We start from the raw sequence: 25,263 nt of genomic DNA, 5'->3' as shown, positions 1-25,263 counted from the left end.
GGGTTACTACTGTGTGCGCTCGAAGGTCTAGAGCGGCTTGCCTGTCTGACTGTGCATTAGGGATGAAATGCATAACTGATGCTACTAAAATTTATACTGGCCAGTGGGGTGGCCAGGAGTCGGCCAGGGGTGGCCACGGCCATCCCTGGCCACCCCCTGGTGGCGCCATTGGAACGTGCCCCAGATGATAGAGCAGGAGTGCAGCTGTAGTTGTAGTTTCCTCCTGCAGGTGTCGCAGCTACAAATTCAGCACACACTCAGTGAGATACACACATTACACACAGCTGCATGTAGACCTGATTCTGCTTTACTCTCAATGAAACTGTCTAGAGCATTTCATCAATACAGTAAAGATACTGTTTTATTTGATTTACTGGAGAATCTGTGAAGTCATTTGCATAACAAGTCATTCTAAAACAAGATTTTTTTGCACTTTTTTAGAGAATGTGCTTGATAATTGTTCCTTCTTTCTCTTAGTTTGACTTGTTTTAGATGCAAACTAACAGCATGTGTCTTCCTCTATATGAGGAAACTTCCTCTTTCCTCTGTGAAGCGGTCTGAGGTTTCCTCATGTGTCAGTCCAGTGTGAGTCTCGCCTGAAGACGCTTGTCTCGATGAGATCCTGAACACAGACGATCTGAAGCAGCATCACACTCTTCTGCTGGGATTGAGCTCTTCTGGAAACTGGACTTTAGAGAAATGATGCTCATCTTTGGACTGATGCTGCTGCTGCAAACTGCTGCATGTGAGTCACTTTCACATCAAACTCCTCTTATCCTGCTGATCAATCAGATCAATCTCTGAAATATAAATATAAAGTTACATCAAGAGTCTGCAGTGATAGTTTTCTGATGTTCAACAGTTTGTATTCAGGGGCGCGGGAAGGTGTTTTATGTAGGGGGTGCTGTGGGGGAGTTAGTCAATTTAAAAGAAAATCGGGCTATAGCCTACACCCTTTCATGAGATCGTGTTAGACGTCAATTGCCGAGTTTCAGTTCATCATTGAAGCGCTCTTGTTCAAGACCGGCAGAAAGCGCATTCTCTGTTTTCCTATTTTATAAAAGCACAATGTTGATATTGTGAATGCACACAAATAAAAGTAGACCCTTTACAGTTCCTAATGATATATTACTCTTACCGTTATGAGGAAAAATCACACGGCGTATTTTAAGTTGTTTTTACTGTAAGAAAAAAAGCACAAGTGACCTAAAGCTGGCTTCAGCTTCCATTCTCCACACAAACTGTTGCATATGCGTCTGACAGCGCACATTTATATAGGTTAAACATTTAAACTAACATTGTGATATGCTTCTGTTTATAGGCCTATCTATCGATTTTATTTTAGTCAAGTTGTGATGATTTGATGAGGCTAAATTAATCAAACTTCAACTCACTGCTGAAGCTGGCCGCTTGGTCGTTGCTTAAAAGAAAACAAAAACGTTTAACAAACAAAAAATGCTTCCAAGGTTTTTCTAAATTAACTTCATGAAGAAAAAAAAAACATAGCCTAACCACTTTTCCATTAAATACAAAACTGAACTATTTTAATAGGTAGCTATAAGCTGTTTTGGGAGAAGGGGAAGGCTCATATCGCTGAGAACAAAAAAAAAAAAAAAAAATGTAAAACATATTTTTTCCCAGTACATCCATGATATTTCCATGTTCCGCTTTTAAGCCACAACCTACAGATCCCACAACACAAATATAACATTCGCAAACATGAGGGCCGCCGGTGGTGGAGCTGGACACGGAGTTGAATCATTCACGCTCGTCCTTGAAACTTTCATATTTTTAGGGTTTTGGAAAAACTCATAAATTCTCTTTTGCGACATGCGCTTCGTGTCTAACTGAAATTACGTCCCTCCAGGTAACCTTAGTTATCGGCAACAAATCTGATTGGTTAATAATACACATCATGATTTGATTTCAATTATTGAATAACTCAAACATAATCAAATCTCTTTTCATATGTAAATATATTCAAGTATAAATATACAGTATATATATATTTTATTCACAACAGTTTGTATTAGTAGAGTATTGCAGAATATGAGCGGAAATGTTTATCTTTCTTCATGTATTATTTATTTGACTTTTTTTATATAAAGCAGGGTTCATCAAATGATCTGTCTCTATTAAATATGATATCAGAAAGATCAAGACATTAATAAAGAGAAAAATGGCACAGTATAAAGGGATTGAACAGAAAGTACAGGACAAAAGGTATTCTGAATGTTATTTTATATAGTATCAGAATATCTATATAATATTTTAACATGTAGTTTAGAAAATGAAACAATGTAGACAGTGAAAGCATGATATTTTAATTGTAATAAAATGAACATTAATATGAATGAGAGCATATAAACTAGCTGATGTTTCAGTGTTAAACAGACATTTTGAATGAAAAGGTTTTATTTTATCAGTTATTTTGTATTACACAACAAACTATCCAGTAATCATGTTCAGTATCCATACTTCAGATGAACCAGATCAGATGTGGGGGATCAGAGAACGTGTCTGATATATTTCTTCAGTTAAACTTTAATTCTGAGAGTGTTTGTTTAATTTGTGTCTGTTTTTAATTAATGATGTGTACTTTCATTGTGTGTGTGTGTGTGTGTGTGTGTGTGTTGTGTTCTTCAGGTCTGGAGTTAAACTGCAGTTTTGTTCAGTCTGATCCCTGTTACGCAGCTCTGGGACACAAACTCAATCTGCTGATGGTGCTGGACACTAGTAAATATGACCTGATGATAACAAAGAGAATAAACAACAATCAAGATGATCCAGTTTGTAGAGTAAGATACGGCAGGATGAAGGAATGTAATCTTTATAATAACAGACCTGAAGTGACAGTCATTAATGGGCTTCTGATAATAAACCGTGTGATCAGAGCAGATTCAGGGAATTACAGATTAATACTCTTGAACTCAGACGGCACAGAAACATCTAGAGATCTTCAAGTGATTGTTGAAGGTACAGAAACTCTCTCATCAGACTCATTACAATCCAACGTGATCTCATGATAATTATTATGTATTTTACATAAAATGTGGTTCTATAAGATGTACATTTACTTACGTTTTTACAGGCACTAAAACGTACAAAACTGACGTATTGACGACATCTAAATATGAATCCTTATGAATACTGAAATCGCGGCATTAATTTTATTATTAGTTGTCATATCAATTTTATCCAGTTGCATCATTAAATTGTTTACTCGTTTTGTTGTGATTTCTGCTGCCAGCTCGTTTCCAATAATAGGCCTACATAAATGTTAAACAAGACTTCAATTTAAACCTTAAAATAAATAACATTTGAAATCGTTTAACCTTTACTTGTAATGTAATGTTTACATTGTTTGCCATGGGCCACACAAAGCGTTTTCTCCGACACGCTGTGACTGACAATAGAACTATAAAAAACACCAAAACCGCAACATAATTACGAAATGAAGCAATTTTATTCGTGCTGTAATCCAGATCTTCAGAATCCATACAACTGCGAGAAACAGACCCAAATACAAGCCTTTATTCTGCGATCTTCATCTCATCCCGAGCAGCGAGTCCAGCGACCGGAAACAGATTCAAATGTTCCCGCCATAGACATAATATAACAGCGAATAATCTGGATAATATTTTCAGCGATTAACAACATCAATTCTGCGCTGCACCTCACACAAACCTGCTGTATTCCTCCAGAGAACACTGCGCCTGCAACACATCGTCATTTGGAGTGCTTTTGGTAGTGCTTTTGACATTTTGGCAATTAATAAATGATTGTAATTGCATTTTTCTGTCTGTTATGTTTTTCTGATACTGTACATATATAGCTATGTTTAGGTTTAGATGCAGGAGTGGGATTAGCGACTATAAAAACATTTCTAATGCTATATTGTTAATAAAATGGTTATTTCCCTGCATATTTCGGTCAGTTGCGTTTTATATCATTTTATGTTCGCTATAAAATGTTTAGGTTTAGGTTTGGGGGTAGGTTAAGGGGTCTAAAATCTAAATCTCGTATTGATATAATGATAAAAATGCATTGATACGAATATCTTAATGATATAAAAGATGCGTAAATATTTTTTTTAGCTAAAAATCCGTAACGATTTGTACGTATAAACATTGAAATACGTCTAAAATGTACGTTTTGTGCTTGTTACGTATTAATACCTACGAACATGAGAGTCATTTGCTGCACAATGCTGTGTGTTTAATAAATCACTATATTACGATTAAATCCTAATGTAATCATCTCAAAATATATATTTTTGGAAAGGTCTAAGACTCTTAAATATATATTTTACCAATGTGTTTTATTACAAATTATGTAGGAACAGTAATAGATTAATTTATGACAAGAGTGCACCAAGAGTCTGTGATAAATCTACATCATAACAGGAGTTCTGACCTTCGTCACAAAAAGTCTTTATTTCCTTGCTTTTGTCCCTTTCACATTTGTTTTAGTAATCATCATGAGTTATAAACCATTTGAAAGCTTAAAATCTCAAAATTCATCCTGTGAAAACCATTTTGAAATCAGACATTGCATATAGAAATGGTATTTCAAAATCTTTTAGTGGTCTCCTTCCTCTTAGTGAGGGTGTGGTATTACAAATGTATTCCGGTCCTTTAGAATCAAAACTTTTTATAATCTTCACAAAATACATATTGTTGGAAAGGTCTGGGTCTCAGGAGGTTATTTTGTGATAGATGTAACATTGAGAGATAAATTGATAGATTTGTGACAGAAATGCATCAAAAAATAATAATAATTCAATGGAGTTTGGATGGCATCCGGTGGCTTTTTTTGGTATAACACTTAAACACAATTGCATATGAACCTTAATTATTTTATATCAACTTCAAATTTGGAACACAACGTATGTAGACATATGGCTTTAATTTTATAGCATTTTTTTTAATATGTATTTTATATAAAATAAAAGACTACATTTTCTTTACAGTAAATTTAAACTTCTACAACTTTTAATAATTTCATTTTATTACATGATGTTACTTCTGTAATAATCTGCTAATTGTATTCTTTAATAAGAGACCAACCTTAGGTCTGTATTCAAAAGTGTTCATGAATTATAATAATTTAAGTTTGGAAAGTGCACTTTCTTGTGAATTTTCAAAAATGGAGATGACAGTTAAGGGGTTAATTTAGTCCAGCTATCAGATAAAAACTGTGGTTTAGAAATATCTTGATAATAGATGTGTTCGACTTGAAGCGGCGCTGCGCAGAATGATCGGTGTATGACTTCAAAGTCCCGCGAGAGAATAAGAGAGCAGACGGATCCTATGCTTTCAAATTGCTCTCGCGATACTTTGATGTCATACACCGATCATTCTGCGCAGCGCCGCTTCAAGTCGAACACACCTAATAGGCTCGAGATGAGCTACACTAGCCTGCCACCGGCTGGAATTAAAAGTGGAGTCAAGCCGGACACTTTCTGCTCCCGGTAGTGACGCCCGCATGGTGTTTCCATACTCTGTCACAGATAAAGTGAATTAAATGCAACACACCTCGTGCTTGTCATCACAGAATTTGATCAACGAGTATAAAGTGTGTTGTCATCAAGGCTCTCGCAGCTGATTTTTAGCAGCGCCTGACCTCGGCGGCTGGTCTCGTTCTGCTCTAGCGGTACTTTGATGGCACATGTGATCTTAAGGCGGCTGCAGCGCCGATCAAAGTAGGACAAATGTTCTAACCAGAATGCATTGCTCTTGTCAGGCGGCAGCTGATCTTTGCGCCGCCGCATGAAGCCGAACAAGCCTAATGAGTCGAGAAAGAGTCATGTGACTGTGATGATCATGTGTCCCTCCCTCCAGCTCCTATTGGCTCAGTGGAAGTGTCAATCATCTGCTCCTCCAGTGGGGTGATGAGGGTGTTCTGCTCCTCTGAGGGGGATCAGCTCCTCTACAGCTGGACTCTGAATGGAGATCCACCGATGGATGGAAACAGCAGCATTGATCTGGATGAGGGAACTGATGGAAACATCAGCATTGATCTGGATGAGAGAACTGATGGAAACATCAGCTGCAGCGTGAAGAACCACGTCAGTCACGCACAGAAGACCATTAGACTCCAACCCTGTCCTGCTGGTGAGATTTTAATACATCAATGTTCAGATACATATAAAAACCAGAGCAACTAATAATGCAATTCTCTTAGTGCTCTTAATTCTTGAAAAGCATCAATAGTTTGTTTCAGCTTGATCTCAGCAGTGAATAGTGTTGATGTGGTTCAGAGAGAGAGTAGATGATTCTGTGCTGATGTTTTATTACAGGAGCATCTACTCAAGCTGTGACCTCTGCAGTGACCTCTAGTTTGACCTCTGCAGTGACCAGCAGCACACAGACATCAGAATGTGGTACGAGTTTAACAAACACACTCCTGGAAACATGAAGGATGGGTTTGTTTTGTGTCTAATTGTTGTTGTTCATGTGTTCAGTGTCTGTGGTGTTTGTGATGGTCTGGTGTTTCCAGCTGATGGTTCTGTTTGGTCTGTTAGGAGCTTTTCACATCTACATGAGACACACATCAGGTGAGAGACATTTATCATCATTATTTGACACGCAGATATTAAGAGTGTGATGATGATGATGATGATGTGATGTTTTTAGGAAAGAAACAGGAAGATCAGAAAGTGAGGATGAGAAGATGTGATGAACACACAGCAGAAGATTCATGAGAGCAGCAGCAGATCATCACATCTATGAGAAATGACTTCATAATCTCACAGATTCTCACATTAATTCATCTGTCGACTGCAGATCTTATAATAGAAAACCAAGAGATGAATTAAAACCAGGATATACAGTATGAATTAAACCAGATTTTCTACAGTTTTAGTTATGAAGATTATTTTCTGGACGTTGGTGTTTTGTATTGTTAGAGTTTTATTGCTTATTTTATTCATTTTTCTTTATGCTTTGGAGTATTTTTATTTCATTACTGTTCATCCAAACTCTTATATTTCTCTGAATCAGATCTGTCAGATTGTGAAGTCATTCTGTGTGTTTATTATTATATTTCTGCTCTTGCTCTTTTGCTTTATTCCATTGTTTTAGTTGATTTCTCTTCATGTACAGTGTCTGTTTAGATGTTTTATCTGTTTGAAGCTCTTGATGCGTTTCAGTTTTGCAGTGTCTGTTGTTTTGCTGTCTGTGGTTGTGCTTGAATCTGCAGTTTTGTAGATGACTTTTAACATGTTTAACCACATTTGTGCATTTTTCTTCACAAGATATTTGTGTCATTATAGAATATTGAGAAGCATGTCATTCTTTAGAAACTGTAATTGGGGTCATCCCTGAATAAAGTTAAATGAAAATAAAATGCTTTGAAATTAAACCATATTTGCAGTCAAAAGTCACAAGCTCATTCAATTTTTATTTTTTAATACAGTCAATTAACATTTTATCACATCAATGAACTTAAACACACATCCCTACTGAAAAAAAACCCAATAGAAACCATCACAGAAATTCTAATGGTTTCCAACACAAATACCATTACAAACAATCAACTTTTAACCATAAAAAGCATTTAAAAAATGTTTATTTTAGTGTGTTTTAGCACATACTCCTTTAGGATTTAGTGGTTTTAACAAGCCAACAATAGAAGTCGACCAATTATCAGTAGAGACCAACAGGGTCCATTATGTTTCCGTTAAAACCAATACAATTCCCATTATAACCAGTAAAACTATTATACATTCTGAGATGGTTTCTATTGTTTTTAGCAGGGATTACATATAAAAATAATAAATCCAAGCAGAAATCAGATGAATCTTAGTAAATGGATTCAGCTGTAACTCTTGCTCCCTCCTGCAGACAAAGACAGTGTGTTTTATCCCAAGAGGTACTCACTGCAGAGTCAAATAACTTCCAGCTCCGCTTCTCTGGACGTCTAATGGGGTGGAAGGATAGAGTTCTGGGTAGGATTAGGGTGTGATTGATATTCAAGCTCCACTTATTAGGCACAAATTACATTCGTTCCTCCTCGCTGGACATCTAGAGAGGGTGAGCTACATGTAAGCTCCACACATTTGCTCTGCTGTGAGCATCTTTGATACTACGTCTATCATTAAACCTGCATTGGATAAAAATGATCCAAAATCAATTATTGTCAATTGTTGAACATTTTGAAATGTTTTACTTTGCATGTAATTTATCTAAAATATATGAAAGTATCACTTTTTGAAATAAGTTACAAGAAAAAAATTAACTTTTTCACGATATTGTAATTTTTTGAGATGTACCTGTACATCGGTTGTACACTCGGTTTTGCGGTGCATTGTGGGATTGAATGAGAGCACTCGAGAACGTCCACTACGGTTTCGAACAACACTTAAAATGGCTGTCCCCTCAAATAGTGCACTATTTGAGGGTATAGGGGGCGATTTCCGATACAGCCCTAATGAGTCGAGAAAGAGCCATGTGACTGTGATGATCATGTGTCCCTCCCTCCAGCTCCTATTGGCTCAGTGAAAGTGTCAATCATCTGCTCAACCAGTGGGGTGATGAGGGTGGTTTTTTTGCACTTTTAGAAATGTGACTGTGAAATTATTCTTGTTTTATCTTTTTCTCACATTCAGTCTTTTTGTATGTGTATTAAAGTAGGAACTGCTAAACCTCAGTAACAATCTCTGAAAACTTCCTCTTACTTTCTCTGTTAAAGTTGTGTAATTTCCTGAAGTGCCATTAGAGCTGCTGTCTGTCCGTGAGACTCGATCTAAAGCTCTTCTGCTGGGATTGAGCTCTTCTGGAAACTGGACTTTAGAGAAATGATGCTCATCTTTGGACTGATGCTGCTGCTGCAAACTGCTGCATGTGAGTCACTTTCACATCAAACTCCTCTTATCCTGCTGATCAATCAGATTAATCCCAGAAATAACAATCTAATGTCAGAGTCTGCAGTGATCTAACAACAGTTTTCTGATCTTCTTGACTGTGTGTATTAGTGGAGTATTATGTGTTTTGCTACTTTTCACTTCTTACAGCTCTGTCTCTAACTTCCCTTTCTCTCGTTCAAATCCACTGTTCTTCTCTCTTCCCTCCATGCTTTATACAATTTCTTATGTATCTTTGTACTCAAAGCTAAAACATAAAAAAAAAAAAACATTGTAATTTTGGGTATTTTTTTTTTTGTAGATTTGACTGTCGTGAATATGTCAATAACTGATATTACAAAGTAATTTGAGTAGATTACAATAGTCTATAATTTCAGTGGATATTGTACAAGTGCATTTGTCTCTGCTGAAAAGCATTCTCACAGATGCTGTTCTGATTCACCTACTTGTACTACAGCCTAAATATATGTGCGTTTCGTGAAGAAAAAGTATCTACATAATTTTGAGCAGACAGCCAAACTTTGGGACAAACTACTTCTATTTGTGCCTTTAACGGACACGCTTTCACTCAGTTACATGCTTCCTATCATCATTTAAAGCAGGGGTTGGCAAGTAAGTAAAAAACATTTGCCACTAGATGGCAGGCCAGAACATAGTCAAGAGATAATTTAAGAAGTTAATTGATGAAAAATGCATCTAGAATTGCCTGTGACAGACTGTTACAGTGTATTTTGTAGCTGGTAGTGAGCTGTTACTCTGTGTGAAATCCTGTAGTAAGTCAACAAAAAGCCACATTTGTGTGGCGGTGTCCGGTAGAGTATGTGAGCGGCAACAATTTCCCCTCCACTCTCCCAGCATTTAAAGGGTCATATGATGCTTTGTTAAATATCATTATTTTGTGTATTTGGTGTAACACAATATGTTGACATGCTTTAATGTTCAAAAAACACATTATTTTTCAAATACTGTACATTATTGTAGTTCCTCTATGCCAGAATTACCTCCTCTCCATGGTTCACGAAACGGTCATCTATAAAATGGGTTGTGCTGTTCTGTTGTAAATAATCTTAATGATTCCTAAATGCATCTACTTTCAGAAGACCAAATAAAGTGCTTTTGCTTTCAGCTAGAAACACACAGTGCTCCCTGCATCAACACTACTGTAGTTACTGAAACCACACCTTCTTTCTTTGCGTGAACATTTGGGTGGTGTTATGCAAATCTTCCCACACCGTGACGTAGACATGTGGGGGTGTGTTTGAATGAGCCGTTTTAGGAGGGCATGGCAGAGTCTTAACTTTGATAAAGAATATCTCTTTGGTTTTGAGACTTTAGTCTTTGTAACTTCAGGGATCTTATCTATGCACAAACAGCTTGTAACACTCGAAAGAGAAAGGAAAACTTGAAATCGCATCATATGACCCCTTTAATAATCACTCCGCTCTGCTTCGGGTTCACTATTTCCCAGTCCACTCCTCGCTCACTGATATCAGAAACACCGCTCTGCCTTCGCTCCGTGGCTAAAGTATTTCAGTATGTTTGAAATATCACAGTTCTGTTCATAACGTATATTTAAAAATAAAATAAATCATTTTTGCACTAATAACAGAACCTTTGTGTCTTTTTTTCAAAACTTTAGACATAATTCACAACTGATGATCAAAATGCAAATTTTTCAAAACACAACACTTTTTCCAAATGCTTGGATACAATTCATATAAGCCAAAGATGTTTTGTTCATTAAACTAAAATCACTGGTTCAAAATGACACGACATCAAAGTATTGCTATTTCAGAATGCAGCTCATGCATTACATCTGAATTGAGTGTTTATTCGTTACAATGATCTAACTATCAATTGCTACAACTGCTCAAAATGCTACGTAACTGTAGCATAACTCTTTAAGCATAGTTTTTATGCAAAATGAACAATATTAAATGTTTAGATTATGAAAGCAACAGAGGACTGAGTATGTTCAGGTATGATCAGTTTCAAGATGCCTGTTGTTGGGAGAGAAAAAAAACATTGTTATCAGTATTTGTTTTTCCTACAGTAAATATCTTTGACATTTACTGACATCATGACATCACAGGAGACCAATGTCAGGCCTAATGTTTTCATTAGCGGAAGATCCAAGATGTTTAACTAATGAAAACATCCATGAGAACCTGTGGCCAAACCCACAACACAGGGCTGATAAAAACATAGAAGGGCAGTGAGGGACACTCCAGATGACATTTTACTGTAGGCCTACTGTAGTTTTACCTTTTTTTCTGATCTAAAGGTTTATTTTTTATTTATTTCTTTTTGAAAAACCTGTAATTTTCTAATTGTGTTTAATGATTCCAGTGTCTGTACTTTTCTCTCTAGTCTATTAAAATGATGTATGAATGTGTAGAACCATAATGAAAGATGCATCATGTGTTTTGAACAACTGTATTTAACGATTGTACTAACAACTAAACATTGAAACTATGAGTATCTTGTGTTTGATTGAGCTAAAGTAATGTTCCTATGGTATTTCATAATAAATGAGTATTTTGAACCAATGCCAGGCTTCTTTAAAGATATGAACGCAATATGCAAAGTTTTGAACATTGGATAGCCTGTGTTACAAATAATGACTGTTTTGAGTTTTGTGTCTAGAGTTTTGAGAAATGACGTGAAGCTTCTGGTATTAGTACAAAAATGATTGTAGCAAACTGTAATGGAATACTGCAGTGTTTATTATAAATCATTTATCCGTGCACTTCATTACTTTTTTTTTAATTCATGTGCCTTTGTAATCTTTAATCAAAAATGTTAACCTGTCCTCCCCTCGCCCTCAAAACGACTCCTCTTCTCTTCCGGTCACGAGTAATGGTGCAAGGGTGGAACTATAGTGACCTGAGGGATAAACTCTGGGATAAACGACAGGGGAAAACCTGCTGATGCTTCACTTTATAGAAATAAATGCATTGACCAGTGCTGACATGAGACATGGGGGACTACACTACCTTTAAAAATTGAAAGGATAATAGGATATTACCACAACATTACTCTTAGGACATTGTAAACAATTTTTTGTTATGAATATGACTTAACCTGATGGAGGATGCGCTCAGTCATTCAGGCAGCAGGCAGTGTCTCTCTCTTGCAGGCGCGAGCTGTTAGGCATTTTTTGTGCCATTGATCGTCCTCGTCGTCGTCATCCTCAATAAATAAAACATACTTCATGCTAGGGTATCGGCGGTGAATCCCACGGAGAGAAATCCCCCCACAATTCCTGATCCGCCATGGCTCCCCGTGTCTCCTGATCCGCCATGGCCCCCCCGAGTCTCCTGATCCGCCATGGCTCCCCGTGTCTCATGATCCGCCATGGCTCCCCGAGTCTCCTGACCCGCCATGGCTCCCCGAGTCTCCTGACCCGCCATGGCTCCCCGAGTCTCCTGATCCGCCATGGCTCCCCGTGTCTCATGATCCGCCATGGCTCCCCGAGTCTCCTGATCCGCCATGGCTCCCCGAGTCTCCTGACCCGCCATGGCTCCCCGAGTCTCCTGACCCGCCATGGCTCCCCGAGTCTCCTGACCCGCCATGGCTCCCCGAGTCTCCTGACCCGCCATGGCTCCCCGAGTCTCCTGACCCGCCATGGCTCCCCGAGTCTCCTGACCCGCCATGGCTCCCCGAGTCTCCTGATCCGCCATGGCTCCCCGTGTCTCATGATCCGCCATGGCTCCCCGAGTCTCCTGATCCGCCATGGCTCCCCGAGTCTCCTGACCCGCCATGGCTCCCCGAGTCTCCTGACCCGCCATGGCTCCCCGAGTCTCCTGACCCGCCATGGCTCCCCGAGTCTCCTGATCCGCCATGGCTCCCCGAGTCTCCTGATCCGCCATGGCTCCCCGTGTCTCATGATCCGCCATGGCTCCCCGAGTCTCCTGATCCGCCATGGCTCCCCGTGTCTCATGATCCGCCATGGCTCCCCGAGTCTGCTGATCCGCCATGGCTCCCCGAGTCTCCTGATCCGCCATGGCTCCCCGAGTCTCCTGACCCGCCATGGCTCCCCGAGTCTCCTGATCCGCCATGGCTCCCCGAGTCTCCTGACCCGCCATGGCTCCCCGAGTCTCCTGATCCGCCATGGCTCCCCGAGTCTCCTGATCCGCCATGGCTCCCCGAGTCTCCTGATCCACCATGGCTCCCTGAGTCTCCTGATCCGCCCTGAATCCCATGGAGAGATCCGCCACCCTGATCATGGCGGGACCCCACAACTAACTGCAAACTGGCATTCAGATCTGCCTCCATTTTGTTAGCAACGCCCAAACTTCCAGTGATCCAATCAATTCTCGAAGGACGAAATCAAGTCCCGCCCTCTTATTTCAGATGCTGTTTCACTCAGATAGACGTCACAGTAGAGAAAAGAAAGACAATCGCTACTTCCGTTTCATGCCAACTTTAATGCAAATAAACATGTGCAAACAATATACTTGCTCTTGTGAATTTATTTTGATGTTAATTACATTGTAACAGTCCCGCTGAGCACTCCCAGAAGGGCAAATTACAAATAAATTTATAAGAGAGGACTCCACTGACTATTTTTGGTTTAACCAGACCAGTACACACAAACCAAGAGGCTGACCACAATAATATTTTCAAAAAGTGTTTATATAAGAAATGCCACACTCATAAAGACACAAACAACAAGCAAAAAGCCTGTTGCATTAATGTTTTCCTTTGCTTTCAAAATCAGTAAAGAATTACTAACGAAAAGTAGTGCTTTATCCTATTCTTTGTCCCTTAGTGAAGATGACGGCGAGTTGTTGAATTGGAGATGTGCCAACATCCCAGCAGTTTTCCTTTCCAGAATGAGCTCCAACTGACCGTATGCACGATGACTTCCTGGTTTTAGATAAGCCAGCTCAGTCATTTCCGGACAACTGTACTGTGCCATAAGCCTTTGCTCGGTTTCTCTACATAATCCATTCACAATTTGGAGAAAAGTTTTGTTTGTCTAAGAGGACCAAACGTCCACGTATGATTGACAGTGGCAACGGGATGAATCATCTGATGAGCCGATGTCAAAATAGAGCTACAATTCAGACTAACAAAGCTACAGCAGCAACAAGTCTGTGTTAAAACTTAAACATGGAGTTATAAAATGAAATCTAAACATTTCAAAATATTGAATGCACTATTTAATTGCTGTACCAGCTCATTTAATTTGTATTTAACTATGTAGGTATTTAAATAATTAAGCATTATAGGCTGTTGTCTGTCCTTATTTATTTATTTAAATGACAAGAGAAGTCTCGTTTTGAACAGGATCACTTCACAAAAATGAATTAAAACTAGCGAATACATGTCTCACAGACATGATAAACATATCTAGGCTATAGAAAGCTTTAAATTACTGCTTAACGAAATAAAACAAATCAAAGACAAATACTCTTTCATTATAATCATAATCATAATCCATGCATTTCTCTCTAGGCGCGTCTAATGAGGAGACGGTGAGCCAGGATCGGCAACTTCATCCTTGCGACACAAAACACTAGTTTATTAGTAAATAATTCAAATATCTCATTATTTCCCCCTGACACATTCATGGTAATTACCTGCTGGGGCTTTGCGGCAAGCTTTTGGCCTTTTGGCCCTGCGTTTGAACGCAGAACTCTTCAGCTGCGCTGACGGCTCTCTGCTGCAGGACTACATTTCTATAATTCCCATTTCTATACTTGAAATCCAGGATTGTTAGGCTGCATTAATTAGGTCAACTGAAACCGGGAACACTTCCCAAAACACCTGATGTACTCGTTACACTGTTAGATGAATGGCATCTACGCTAATATTAGTCTGTTTCTTTCTTATTCTGAGGTCACCGTAGCCACCCAGATCCAGACTGTATCCAGATCAGATGGTGGATCAGCACCTAGAGATGACCTATTTCCCCGTCTAAATACTGTAAAGCTGATATAAAGCCACCCAGCTCTATATCAAGCTGATGTAAAGTTGCTTTGACACAATTTGCATTGTTAAAAGTGCTAAACAAATAATACTGACTTGACTTAAACACCGTCGAGCCGCTCTTGACAATCGCGGTAGCACGGTCTCGTGTTTCCACCAGTGGGCAATTTTTATTTATTTTTTTCATCACTAATTGATGGATGTCTTAAATATAAAAAATAAGAAGCCTAAAACATGAATGAAAAGTGAACTTTTAATAAAGTGAATTTTACTGCACAGAGTTGAGAAATAATAAAGGCTTTCAAATTTTATAAGATTTTAAAAATGTGTTCATGGCTGAAGGTACACATGAGGTTAGCACAAGAGGAAGCCATGCTTCTCTCCAACCAAACATACTCTTACTCTCTTTTCCTTGACTTTTATCCCAGAGGATCAGTACTCTAGAGAGCCCCCTTGAGCATGGAAAAGGTACTACAGTTAGAAAAACCACAGTAACTGCATTTTAAACAAACAACATTTACTCACAAATTCCCACTGTATATAGCAGTATGTCCATCTTTTGTATCTCCTGGTAATCAATTCTAATTTAAATTATTTTTAATCAATTCTAATAAATAATTTTATTTCTAGTTATTTCTTTTTTAATACCTTGTATTTTCTCTTTTATGCAAAGCACTTAATTGCCATTGTGTATGAAATTTGGTAGCCTATATAAATAAACTTGCCTTGCAATGAAGCTAAAAATATAATCAACTACACCATCGTGTTAATATTGTTACTATAAAACTCTTAGGACAAACATGTCTTCTAATATCTTCAGTTGTTGTGTATACCGAGCTGCAGCGGACACATTTGTAAAACTTCTTGGACTCGTTGTGGAGCTGTGTCTTTAACGCCTGGGTTTCTGCTGATTGGGCTGATATTTGTGACACACCACCAAACAAGAGAAAACGTATCTCAAACCCTGTTGCTCACCGTTTCCAGGAAACATGTCCTTCAACCAGGAAACTGTAGCAAACTGTTGCGCACCGGTTTGAGCTTGAACGTGCCCCAGATGATAGAGCAGGAGTGCAGCTGTAGTTGTAGTTTCCTCCTGCAGGTGTCGCTCTGAGCAGCTACAAACTCAACCAGTCCCATGAGTCTCTGCTCCAGTCAACAGAAGATCACAATCCTCTCTTCATTCACACATCAGCACACACTCAGTGAGATACACACATTACACACAGCTGCATGTAGACCTGATTCTGCTTTACTCTCAATGAAACTGTCTAGAGCATTTCATCAATACAGTAAAGATACGGTTTTATTTTTTTTGCACTTTTTTAGAGAATATGCTTGATAATTGTTCCTTCTTTCTCTTAGTTTGACTTGTTTTAGATGCAAACTAACAGCATGTGTCTTCCTCTATATGAGGAACCTTCCTCTTTCCTCTGTGAAGCGGTCTGAGGTTTCCTCATGTGTCAGTCCAGTGTGAGTCTCGCCTGAAGACGCTTGTCTCGATGAGATCCTGAACACAGACGATCTGAAGCAGCATCACTCTCTTCTGCTGGGATTGAGCTCTTCTGGAAACTGGACTTTAGAGAAATGATGCTCATCTTTGGACTGATGCTGCTGCTGCAAACTGCTGCATGTGAGTCACTTTCACATCAAACTCCTCTTATCCTGCTGATCAATCAGATCGATCTCTGAAATATAAATATAAAGTTACATCAAGAGTCTGCAGTGATAGTCAGAGAGTTTTCTGATGTTCAACAGTTTGTATTCAGGGGCGCGGGAAGGTGTTTTATGTAGGGGGTGCTGTGGGGGAGTTAGTCAATTTCAAAGAAAATCGTGCTATAGCCTACGCCGTTTCATGAGATCGTGTTAGACGTCAATTGCCGAGTTTCAGTTCATCATTGAAGCGCTCTTGTTCAAGACCGGCAGAAAGCGCATTCTCTGTTTTCCTATTTTATAAAAGCACAATGTTGATATTGTGAATGCACACAAATAAAAGTAGACCCTTTACAGTTCCAAATGATATATTACTCTTACCTTTATGAGGAAAAATCACACTCATATCGCTGAGAACAAAAAAAAAGCAAAAATTTAAAACATATTTTTTTCCCAGTACATCCATGATATTTCCATGTTCCGCTTTTAAGCCACAACCTACAGATCCCACAACACAAATATAACATTCACAAACATGAGGGCCGCCGGTGGTGGAGCTGGACACGGAGTTGAATCATTCACGCTCGTCCTTGAAACTTTCATATTTTTAGGGTTTTGGAAAAACTCATAAATTCTCTTTTGCGACATGCGCTTCGTGTCTAACTGAAATTACGTCCCTCCAGGTAACCTTAGTTATCGGCAACAAATCTGATTGGTTAATAATACACATCATGATTTGATTTCAATTATTGAATAACTCAAACATAATCAAATCTCTTTTCATATGTAAATATATTCAAGTATAAATATACAGTATATATATATTTTATTCACAACAGATAGTATTAGTAGAGTATTGCAGAATATGAGCGGAAATGTTTATCTTTCTTCATGTATTATTTATTTTACTTTTTTTATATAAAGCAGGGTTCATCAAATGATCTGTCTCTATTAAATATGATATCAGAAAGATCAAGACATTAATAAAGAGAAAAATGGCACAGTATAAAGGGATTGAACAGAAAGTACAGCACAAAAGGTATTCTGAATGTTATTTTATATAGTATCAGAATATCTATATAATATTTTAACATGTAGTTTAGAAAAAAAAACAATGTAGACAGTGAAAGCATGATATTTTAATTGTAATAAAATGAACATTAATATGAATGAGAGCATATAAACTAGCTGATGTTTCAGAGTTAAACAGACATTTTGAATGAAAAGGTTTTATTTTATCAGTTATTTTGTATTACACAACAAACTATCCAGTAATCATGTTCAGTATCCATACTTCAGATGAACCAGATCAGATGTGGGGGATCAGATAACGTGTCTGATAGGTTTCTTCAGTTAAACTTTACTTCTGCGAGTGTTTGTTTAATTTGTGTCTGGTTTTATTTAATGATGTGTAATTTCATTGTGTGTGTGTGTGTGTGTGTGTGTGTGTGTGTGTGTTGTGTTCTTCAGGTCTGGAGTTAAACTGCAGTTTTGTTCAGTCTGATCCCTGTTACGCAGCTCTGGGACACAAACTCAATCTGCTGATGGTGCTGGACACTAGTGAATATGAACTGAAGATAACAAAGAGAATAAACAACAATCCAGATGATCCAGTTTGTAGAGTAAAGAATGGCAGGATGAAGGAATGTGATCTTTATAAAAACAGATCTAATGTGACAGTCATTAATGGGACTCTGATAATAAACCGTGTGATCAGATCAGATTCAGGGAATTACAGATTAATACTCTTGAACTCAGACGGCACAGACATATCTAAAAGAGATCTTCAAGTGATTGTTGAAGGTACAGAAACTCTCTCATCAGACTCATTACAATCCAAAGTGATCTCATGATAATTATTATGTATTTTACATAAAATGTGGTTCTATAAGATGTACATTTACTTACGTTTTTACAGGCACTAAAACGTACAAAACTGACGTATTGACGACATCTAAATATGAATCCTTATGAATACTGAAATCGCTGCATTAATTTTATTATTAGTTGTCATATCAATTTTATCCAGTTGCATCATTAAATTGTTTACTCGTTTTGTTGTGATTTCTGCTGCCAGCTCGTTTCCAATAATAGGCCTACATAATGTTAACCTGTTACCCTGCGCCCCTATTTTTGAGCATTTTGTAAAAAACGATATAACCAAATAAAAATGTCTGTAGCTCTTGAACCCTAAGGTCTATATTTAAAAATCTGGTGTTGTTTGAAACTAGACACTTGATCCTTTGTTACTCTAGAGTCATAATAACTCAAAATTAGTATAGCAATAGAGTAAAACAAGGTAAAATATACATGAAATTGACTCGCGATATGTTTTAATGAAGCTCACTAAGGGAAAAATGGATGAGACTTTCATGCCAAAGGCCTGAAAACACCATAAAGATAAAGCTGAACATCTGACCATGTTTTGATTCAAATTTGAGGATGATACTCCCAAAAATGTAGTTTCTGTAAGCTTTTATTTAAAAAAAATCTAGGCGTCCTTTCAAAAAAGCCATTTGGAGACCCCAAATAGACACTTTGTAAACAAATGTCCAAATGAGTCAAAACTACATAATACATATATGTATATCAATTCAGAACTGCTCTGCCCACCAAAACACACAATAAAAAACTATTTCTGAACAGCATTTGTAGTGCTGACTCATTTAGTCATTTGGTTAGTCTACAAATGGCATTTTTGAAAAAAAACGCCTAAATATTTCCTGAAATAAAATATGAAATAATAAATTTTTTATAGGTAAAGACTTACAGAAAGTACATCTTTATGGTATTTCATTTCAAGAAAAGCTTTGGAAAAGTCATTTGGATATTTTATTTCAAGAAAAGTCTAGGAATCCTTTCAAAAATGCTATTTAGAGACTCCATAAGACACTGCATACTACATATGTATATCAATTCAGAACTGCTCTACCAATGAAACCACAAAAAAACACAAAACTATTTCAGAATTTGAACATAACTAAACAGTCTTTATTCTGAACAATTCCAATAATGAAAACAGTGAACCAAAACAGATTTGATCATTTTTGAACTAGTGAAAACACAAAACATGCAAAATTCATTGTTTTTACAACATTTGTATTTTTTATTTATTTTATATGGTGAATATTATGAATATTACTATTTTACTAATATAGTAATAGATTACTATTACTAATATTACTAAATAATAATAAAAAAAAACTATTTACAGTATTTACAGTGGAGGAAGACGCTCTAGCAGCCACTAAAATGGTTTTTTTTCTGACCATCTGGATTCACCAGACCTCTGAAAAGACAGGGAAGAGTGAGAGAAAAAGAGTGAGAAAGTGTGTAAGCAAAACAAATCAAACTTGCAACACTGTTTACATTTTGTACACACACACACACACGCGCGCACGCACACACACACACACAATAACCGGGACATACCCACAAACAAACACACCCACCCACCCACACGAACAAAACTCATGTAATCCCCTCATATTATCCCTCTCCGTTGTCATTTTTAGAATCTAAAACAGCTAACATGAAACAAAAGCTGCAAATACATGATAAAGACACATAAACATTCAAGAGGAGGGTGGAGACACTTACGTGCTAATGCTATCCACGCTTCCCAGCGATCTCAGCGCGTATTCGGCTACTAAATTAGCCATTTTTCTCCCCACGTCCTCCAAAACACCACCAAACGCCACAGAAACACTTCTCAAGTCGAAGATCCACGATGGAGAGATTCAGATGTGAGCTTTGGACAACATCTGTTCGCTGATAGCCAGTCTGTGTAGCGCTGCGACGCCATTATGTGTACGCTTCATGCGTAACCCGAGAGCGCACGAAAACACACGGACAATACGCCGAGCTATTCTCTAAACAATCTTACGTAAACTATTCAAACTGTCAATCACTTTAAACGTCCTTGTGGTTGGCTAACACTTCCATCCATCAAAACTGTGCTGGCGAGGCATTGGCTGGGTTCAAACACCCCTATTGTGATGTGTCCGGATTGACACCTCGCTGACCCATTCACGGACGCGCTTACTGTCCCGGGTTATAACAGCTCCTGCGATTGAAGGAGAGAGACGAGGGAGGGCTATTCTTACTCGGAAGAGACGATTCTGCTGGAAATAGATGGCGTTTCAAAGCTGGAATACGAATTATAATCGATATTTATTGGAAAATGGACGCTATCGATAACTATAACTCGAATCGCTTATGTAAACAAAGGAGGATCTATCGTGTTTTCCCCTATTTTTTCGTTGTTTTGGATTAAAAAGTGGATGCATTTTGAAGAGTGGACCCTTCTCTTGAAATGTATGCTGGTGTGTCTTGGAATAGTCTGAGCTGACCAGCGCTATTGGCGATCAAACGTGAGTACTGCGGTTCGCTTTGTTCATTTTAAATGGCCGGTCTTTCAGCATTTCTGTTAACCCTTTCCTCTCTGGTGTATTGATTTCAAAAACAAGCTCACATCGTTAATCTTGAGTGTTTTAGCTTTCAAATGATATATAGTTAATGATAATTGATTGAATATTGTTCTAAAACAAAGGTAATAAAAAGTCCGACCACGCCCGACCACGCCCTTCCGGCCCGCCCGCGGGCCGATGCGGGTTAACAGGTTAAACAAGACTTCAATTTAAACCTTAAAATAAATAACATTTGAAATCGTTTAACCTTTACTTGTAATGTAATGTTTACATTGTTTGCCATGGGCCACACAAAGCGTTTTCTCCGACATGCTGTGACTGACAATAGAACTATAAAAAACACCAAAACCACAACATAATTACGAAATGAAGCAATTTTATTTGTGCTGTAATCCAGATCTTCAGAATCCATACAACTGCGAGAAACAGACCCAAATACAAGCCTTTATTCTGCGATCTTCATCTCATCCCGAGCAGCGAGTCCAGCGACCGGAAACAGATTCAAATGTTCCCGCCATAGACATAATATAACAGCGAATAATCTGGATAATATTTTCAGCGATTAACAACATCAATTCTGCGCTGCACCTCACACAAACCTGCTGTATTCCTCCAGAGAACACTGCGCCTGCAACACATCGTCATTTGGATTACTTTTGGTAGTGCTTTTGACATTTTGGCTATTAATAAATGATTGTAATTGCATTTTTCTGTCTGTCATGTTTTTCTGATACTGTACATATATAGCTATGTTTAGGTTTAGATGCAGGAGTGGGATTATAGCGACTATAAAAACATTTCTAATGCTATATTGTTAATAAAATGGTTATTTCCCTGCATATTTCGGTCAGTTGCGTTTTATATCATTTTATGTTCGCTATAAAATGTTTAGGTTTAGGTTTGGGGGTAGGTTAAGGGGTCTAAAATCTAAATCTCGTATTGATATAATGATAAAAATGCATTGATACGAATATCTTAATGATATAAAAGATGCGTAAATATTTTTTTTAGCTAAAAATCCGTAACGATTTGTACGTATAAACATTGAAATACGTCTAAAATGTACGTTTTGTGCTTGTTACGTATTAATACCTACGAACATGAGAGTCATTTGCTGCACAATGCTGTGTGTTTAATAAATCACTATATTACGATTAAATCCTAATGTAATCATCTCAAAATATATATTTTTGGAAAGGTCTAAGACTCTTAAATATATATTTTACCAATGTGTTTTATTACAAATTATGTAGGAACAGTAATAGATTAATTTATGACAAGAGTGCACCAAGAGTCTGTGATAAATCTACATCATAACAGGAGTTCTGACCTTCGTCACAAAAAGTCTTTATTTCCTTGCTTTTGTCCCTTTCACATTTGTTTTAGTAATCATCATGAGTTATAAATCATTTGAAAGCTTAAAATCTCAAAATTCATCCTGTGAAAACCATTTTGAAATCAGACATTGCATATAGAAATGGTATTTCAAAATCTTTTAGTGGTCTCCTTCCCCTTAGTGAGGGTGTGGTATTACAAATGTATTCCGGTCCTTTAGAATCAAAACTTTTTATAATCTCCACAAAATACATATTGTTGGAAAGGTCTGGGTCTCAGGAGGTTATTTTGTGATAGATGTAACATTGAGAGAGAATTTGATAGATTTGTGACAGAAATGCATCAAAAAATAATAATAATTCAATGGAGTTTGGATGGCATCCGGTGGCTTTTTTTGGTATAACACTTAAACACAATTGCATATGAACCAGAATTATTTTATATCAACTTCAAATTTGGAACACAACGTATGTAGACATATGGCTTTAATTTTATAGCATTTTTTTTAATATGTATTTTATATAAAATAAAAGACTACATTTTCTTTACAGTAAATTTAAACTTCTACAACTTTTAATAATTTCATTTTATTACATGATGTTACTTCTGTAATAATCTGCTAATTGTATTCTTTAATAAGAGACCAACCTTAGGTCTGTATTCAAAAGTGTTCATGAATTATAATAATTTAAGTTTGGAAAGTGCACTTTCTTGTGAATTTTCAAAAATGGAGATGACAGTTAAGGGGTTAATTTAGTCCAGCTATCAGATAAAAACTGTGGTTTAGAAATATCTTGATAATAGATGTGTTCGACTTGAAGCGGCGCTGCGCAGAATGATCGGTGTATGACTTCAAAGTCCCGCGAGAGAATAAGAGAGCAGACGGATCCTATGCTTTCAAATCGCTCTCGCGATACTTTGATGTCATACACCGATCATTCTGCGCAGCGCCGCTTCAAGTCGAACACACCTGATAGGCTCGAGATGAGCTACACTAGCCTGCCACCGGCTGGAATTAAAAGTGGAGTCAAGTCGGACACTTTCTGCTCCCGGTAGTGACGCCCGCATGGTGTTTCCATACTCTGTCACAGATAAAGTGAATTAAATGCAACACACCTCGTGCTTGTCATCACAGAATTTGATCAATGAGTATAAAGTGTGTTGTCATCAAGGCTCTCACAGCTGATTTTTAGCAGCGCCTGACCTCGGCGGCTGGTCTCGTTCTGCTCTAGCGGTACTTTGGTGGCACATGTGATCTTAAGGCGGCTGCAGCGCCGATCAAAGTAGGACAAATGTTCTAACCAGAATGCATTGCTTTTGTCAGGCGGCAGCTGATCTTTGCGCCGCCGCATGAAGCCGAACAAGCCTAATGAGTCGAGAAAGAGCCATGTGACTGTGATGATCATGTGTCCCTCCCTCCAGCTCCTATTGGCTCAGTGGAAGTGTCAATCATCTGCTCCTCCAGTGGGGTGATGAGGGTGTTCTGCTCCTCTGACGGGGATCAGCTCCTCTACAGCTGGACTCTGAATGGAGATCCACTGATGGATGGAAACAGCAGCATTGATCTGGATGAGGGAACTGATGGAAACATCAGCTGCAGCGTGAAGAACCACGTCAGTCACGCACAGAAGACCATTAGACTCCAACCCTGTCCTGGTCAGATTTTAATACATGAATGTCCAGATACATATAAAAACCAGAGCAACTAATAATGCAATTCTCTTAGTGCTCTTAATTCTTGAAAAGCACCAATAGTTTGTTTCAGCTTGATCTCAGCAGTGAATAGTGTTGATGTGGTTCAGAGAGAAAGTAGATGATTCTGTGCTGATGTTTTATTACAGGAGCATCTACTCAAGCTGTGACCTCTGCAGTGACCTCTAGTTTGACCTCTGCAGTGACCAGCAGCACACAGACATCAGAATGTGGTACGAGTTTAACAAACACACTCCTGGAAACATGAAGGATGGGTTTGTTTTGTGTCTAATTGTTGTTGTTCATGTGTTCAGTGTCTGTGGTGTTTGTGCTGGTCTGGTGTTTCCAGCTGATGGTTCTGTTTGGTCTGTTAGGAGCTTTTCACATCTACATGAGACACACCTCAGGTGAGAGACATTTATCATCATTATTTGACACGCAGATATTAAGAGTGTGATGATGATGATGAGGATGTGATGTTTTTAGGAAAGAAACAGGAAGATCAGAAAGTGAGGATGAGAAGATGTGATGAACACACAGCAGAAGATTCATGAGAGCAGCAGCAGATCATCACATCTATGAGAAATGACTTCATAATCTCACAGATTCTCACATTAATCCAGCTTTCAGCTGTCGACAGCAGATCTTTAAAGCCAAGAGATTCAGATCGAGACACTGCCCTTGCCATCCAGAATAAAAGAGAGCATCCCAATCAAGTAAAGGGATTTGTGGAAACTATGGTTCCTAATTTATTGTGATCCAACATTTGCCTCACATTTCAGGATGAAAAGACAAAGGATAATCCACTTCTTACCTCCGAGACTGTGTTCTGATCTATATGACCTTATTATTTTTATTGTGAGTATTAGGCTTATCATTATTGCTGATCACTGTTGTTGTGCTATGATAGTGTAATATTTACCATTATATAATCAGAGGAGCAAAGAAAAGTTTATGAAAGTGTCACTCCACAATACAATAGCAAAATATATAAATATATATAGTATTTTTATGTTGCATTAATCAGTGTCTTGCACACCTTCCTGAGGACAGGATAGGGACCAGAAGACATTGCAATTATTACATGATATTTAGAGAGACTTAAAGAAGTTCCAGATCTATACTTGTGCTCTTATTATTTCACTTATTTTGCCTTTAATGTAAATAAACACGTGCAAACAATATACTTGCTCTTGTGAATTTATTTTTATGTTAATTACATTTACATACAATGTGCTTTTTTATCTCCTGGTAATCAATTCTAATTTAAATTATTTTATTTCTAGTTCTTACTTTTTTAATACCTTTTATTTTCTTTCTCATTTTTATGCAAAGCACTTAATTGCCATTGTG

General features: G+C 37.8%; 1 protein-coding gene across 1 annotated transcript; it reads left to right on the top strand.

Moving 5' to 3' along the window:
- Window positions 1-577: 577 nt before the first annotated feature.
- LOC306883451 (uncharacterized protein) lies at window positions 578-25,090 on the top strand. The gene is made up of 8 exons (XM_079438725.1): window positions 578-745; window positions 2,647-2,976; window positions 5,844-6,116; window positions 17,924-18,256; window positions 23,641-23,874; window positions 24,060-24,143; window positions 24,225-24,317; window positions 24,397-25,090. The coding sequence occupies exons 1-8, from the start codon at window positions 700-702 to the stop codon at window positions 24,462-24,464; spliced, it is 1,461 nt and encodes a 486-aa protein (XP_079294851.1). The 5' UTR covers window positions 578-699; the 3' UTR covers window positions 24,465-25,090.
- The last annotated feature ends 173 nt before the right edge of the window (window positions 25,091-25,263 follow it).

The sequence above is a fragment of the Barbus barbus genome, assembly GCF_936440315.1.
Source record: "Barbus barbus genome assembly, chromosome: 17".
Taxonomy (NCBI): domain Eukaryota; kingdom Metazoa; phylum Chordata; class Actinopteri; order Cypriniformes; family Cyprinidae; genus Barbus; species Barbus barbus.
The sequence above is the reverse complement of the archived record's forward strand: the minus strand, read 5'-3'. Positions and strand labels throughout refer to the sequence as shown.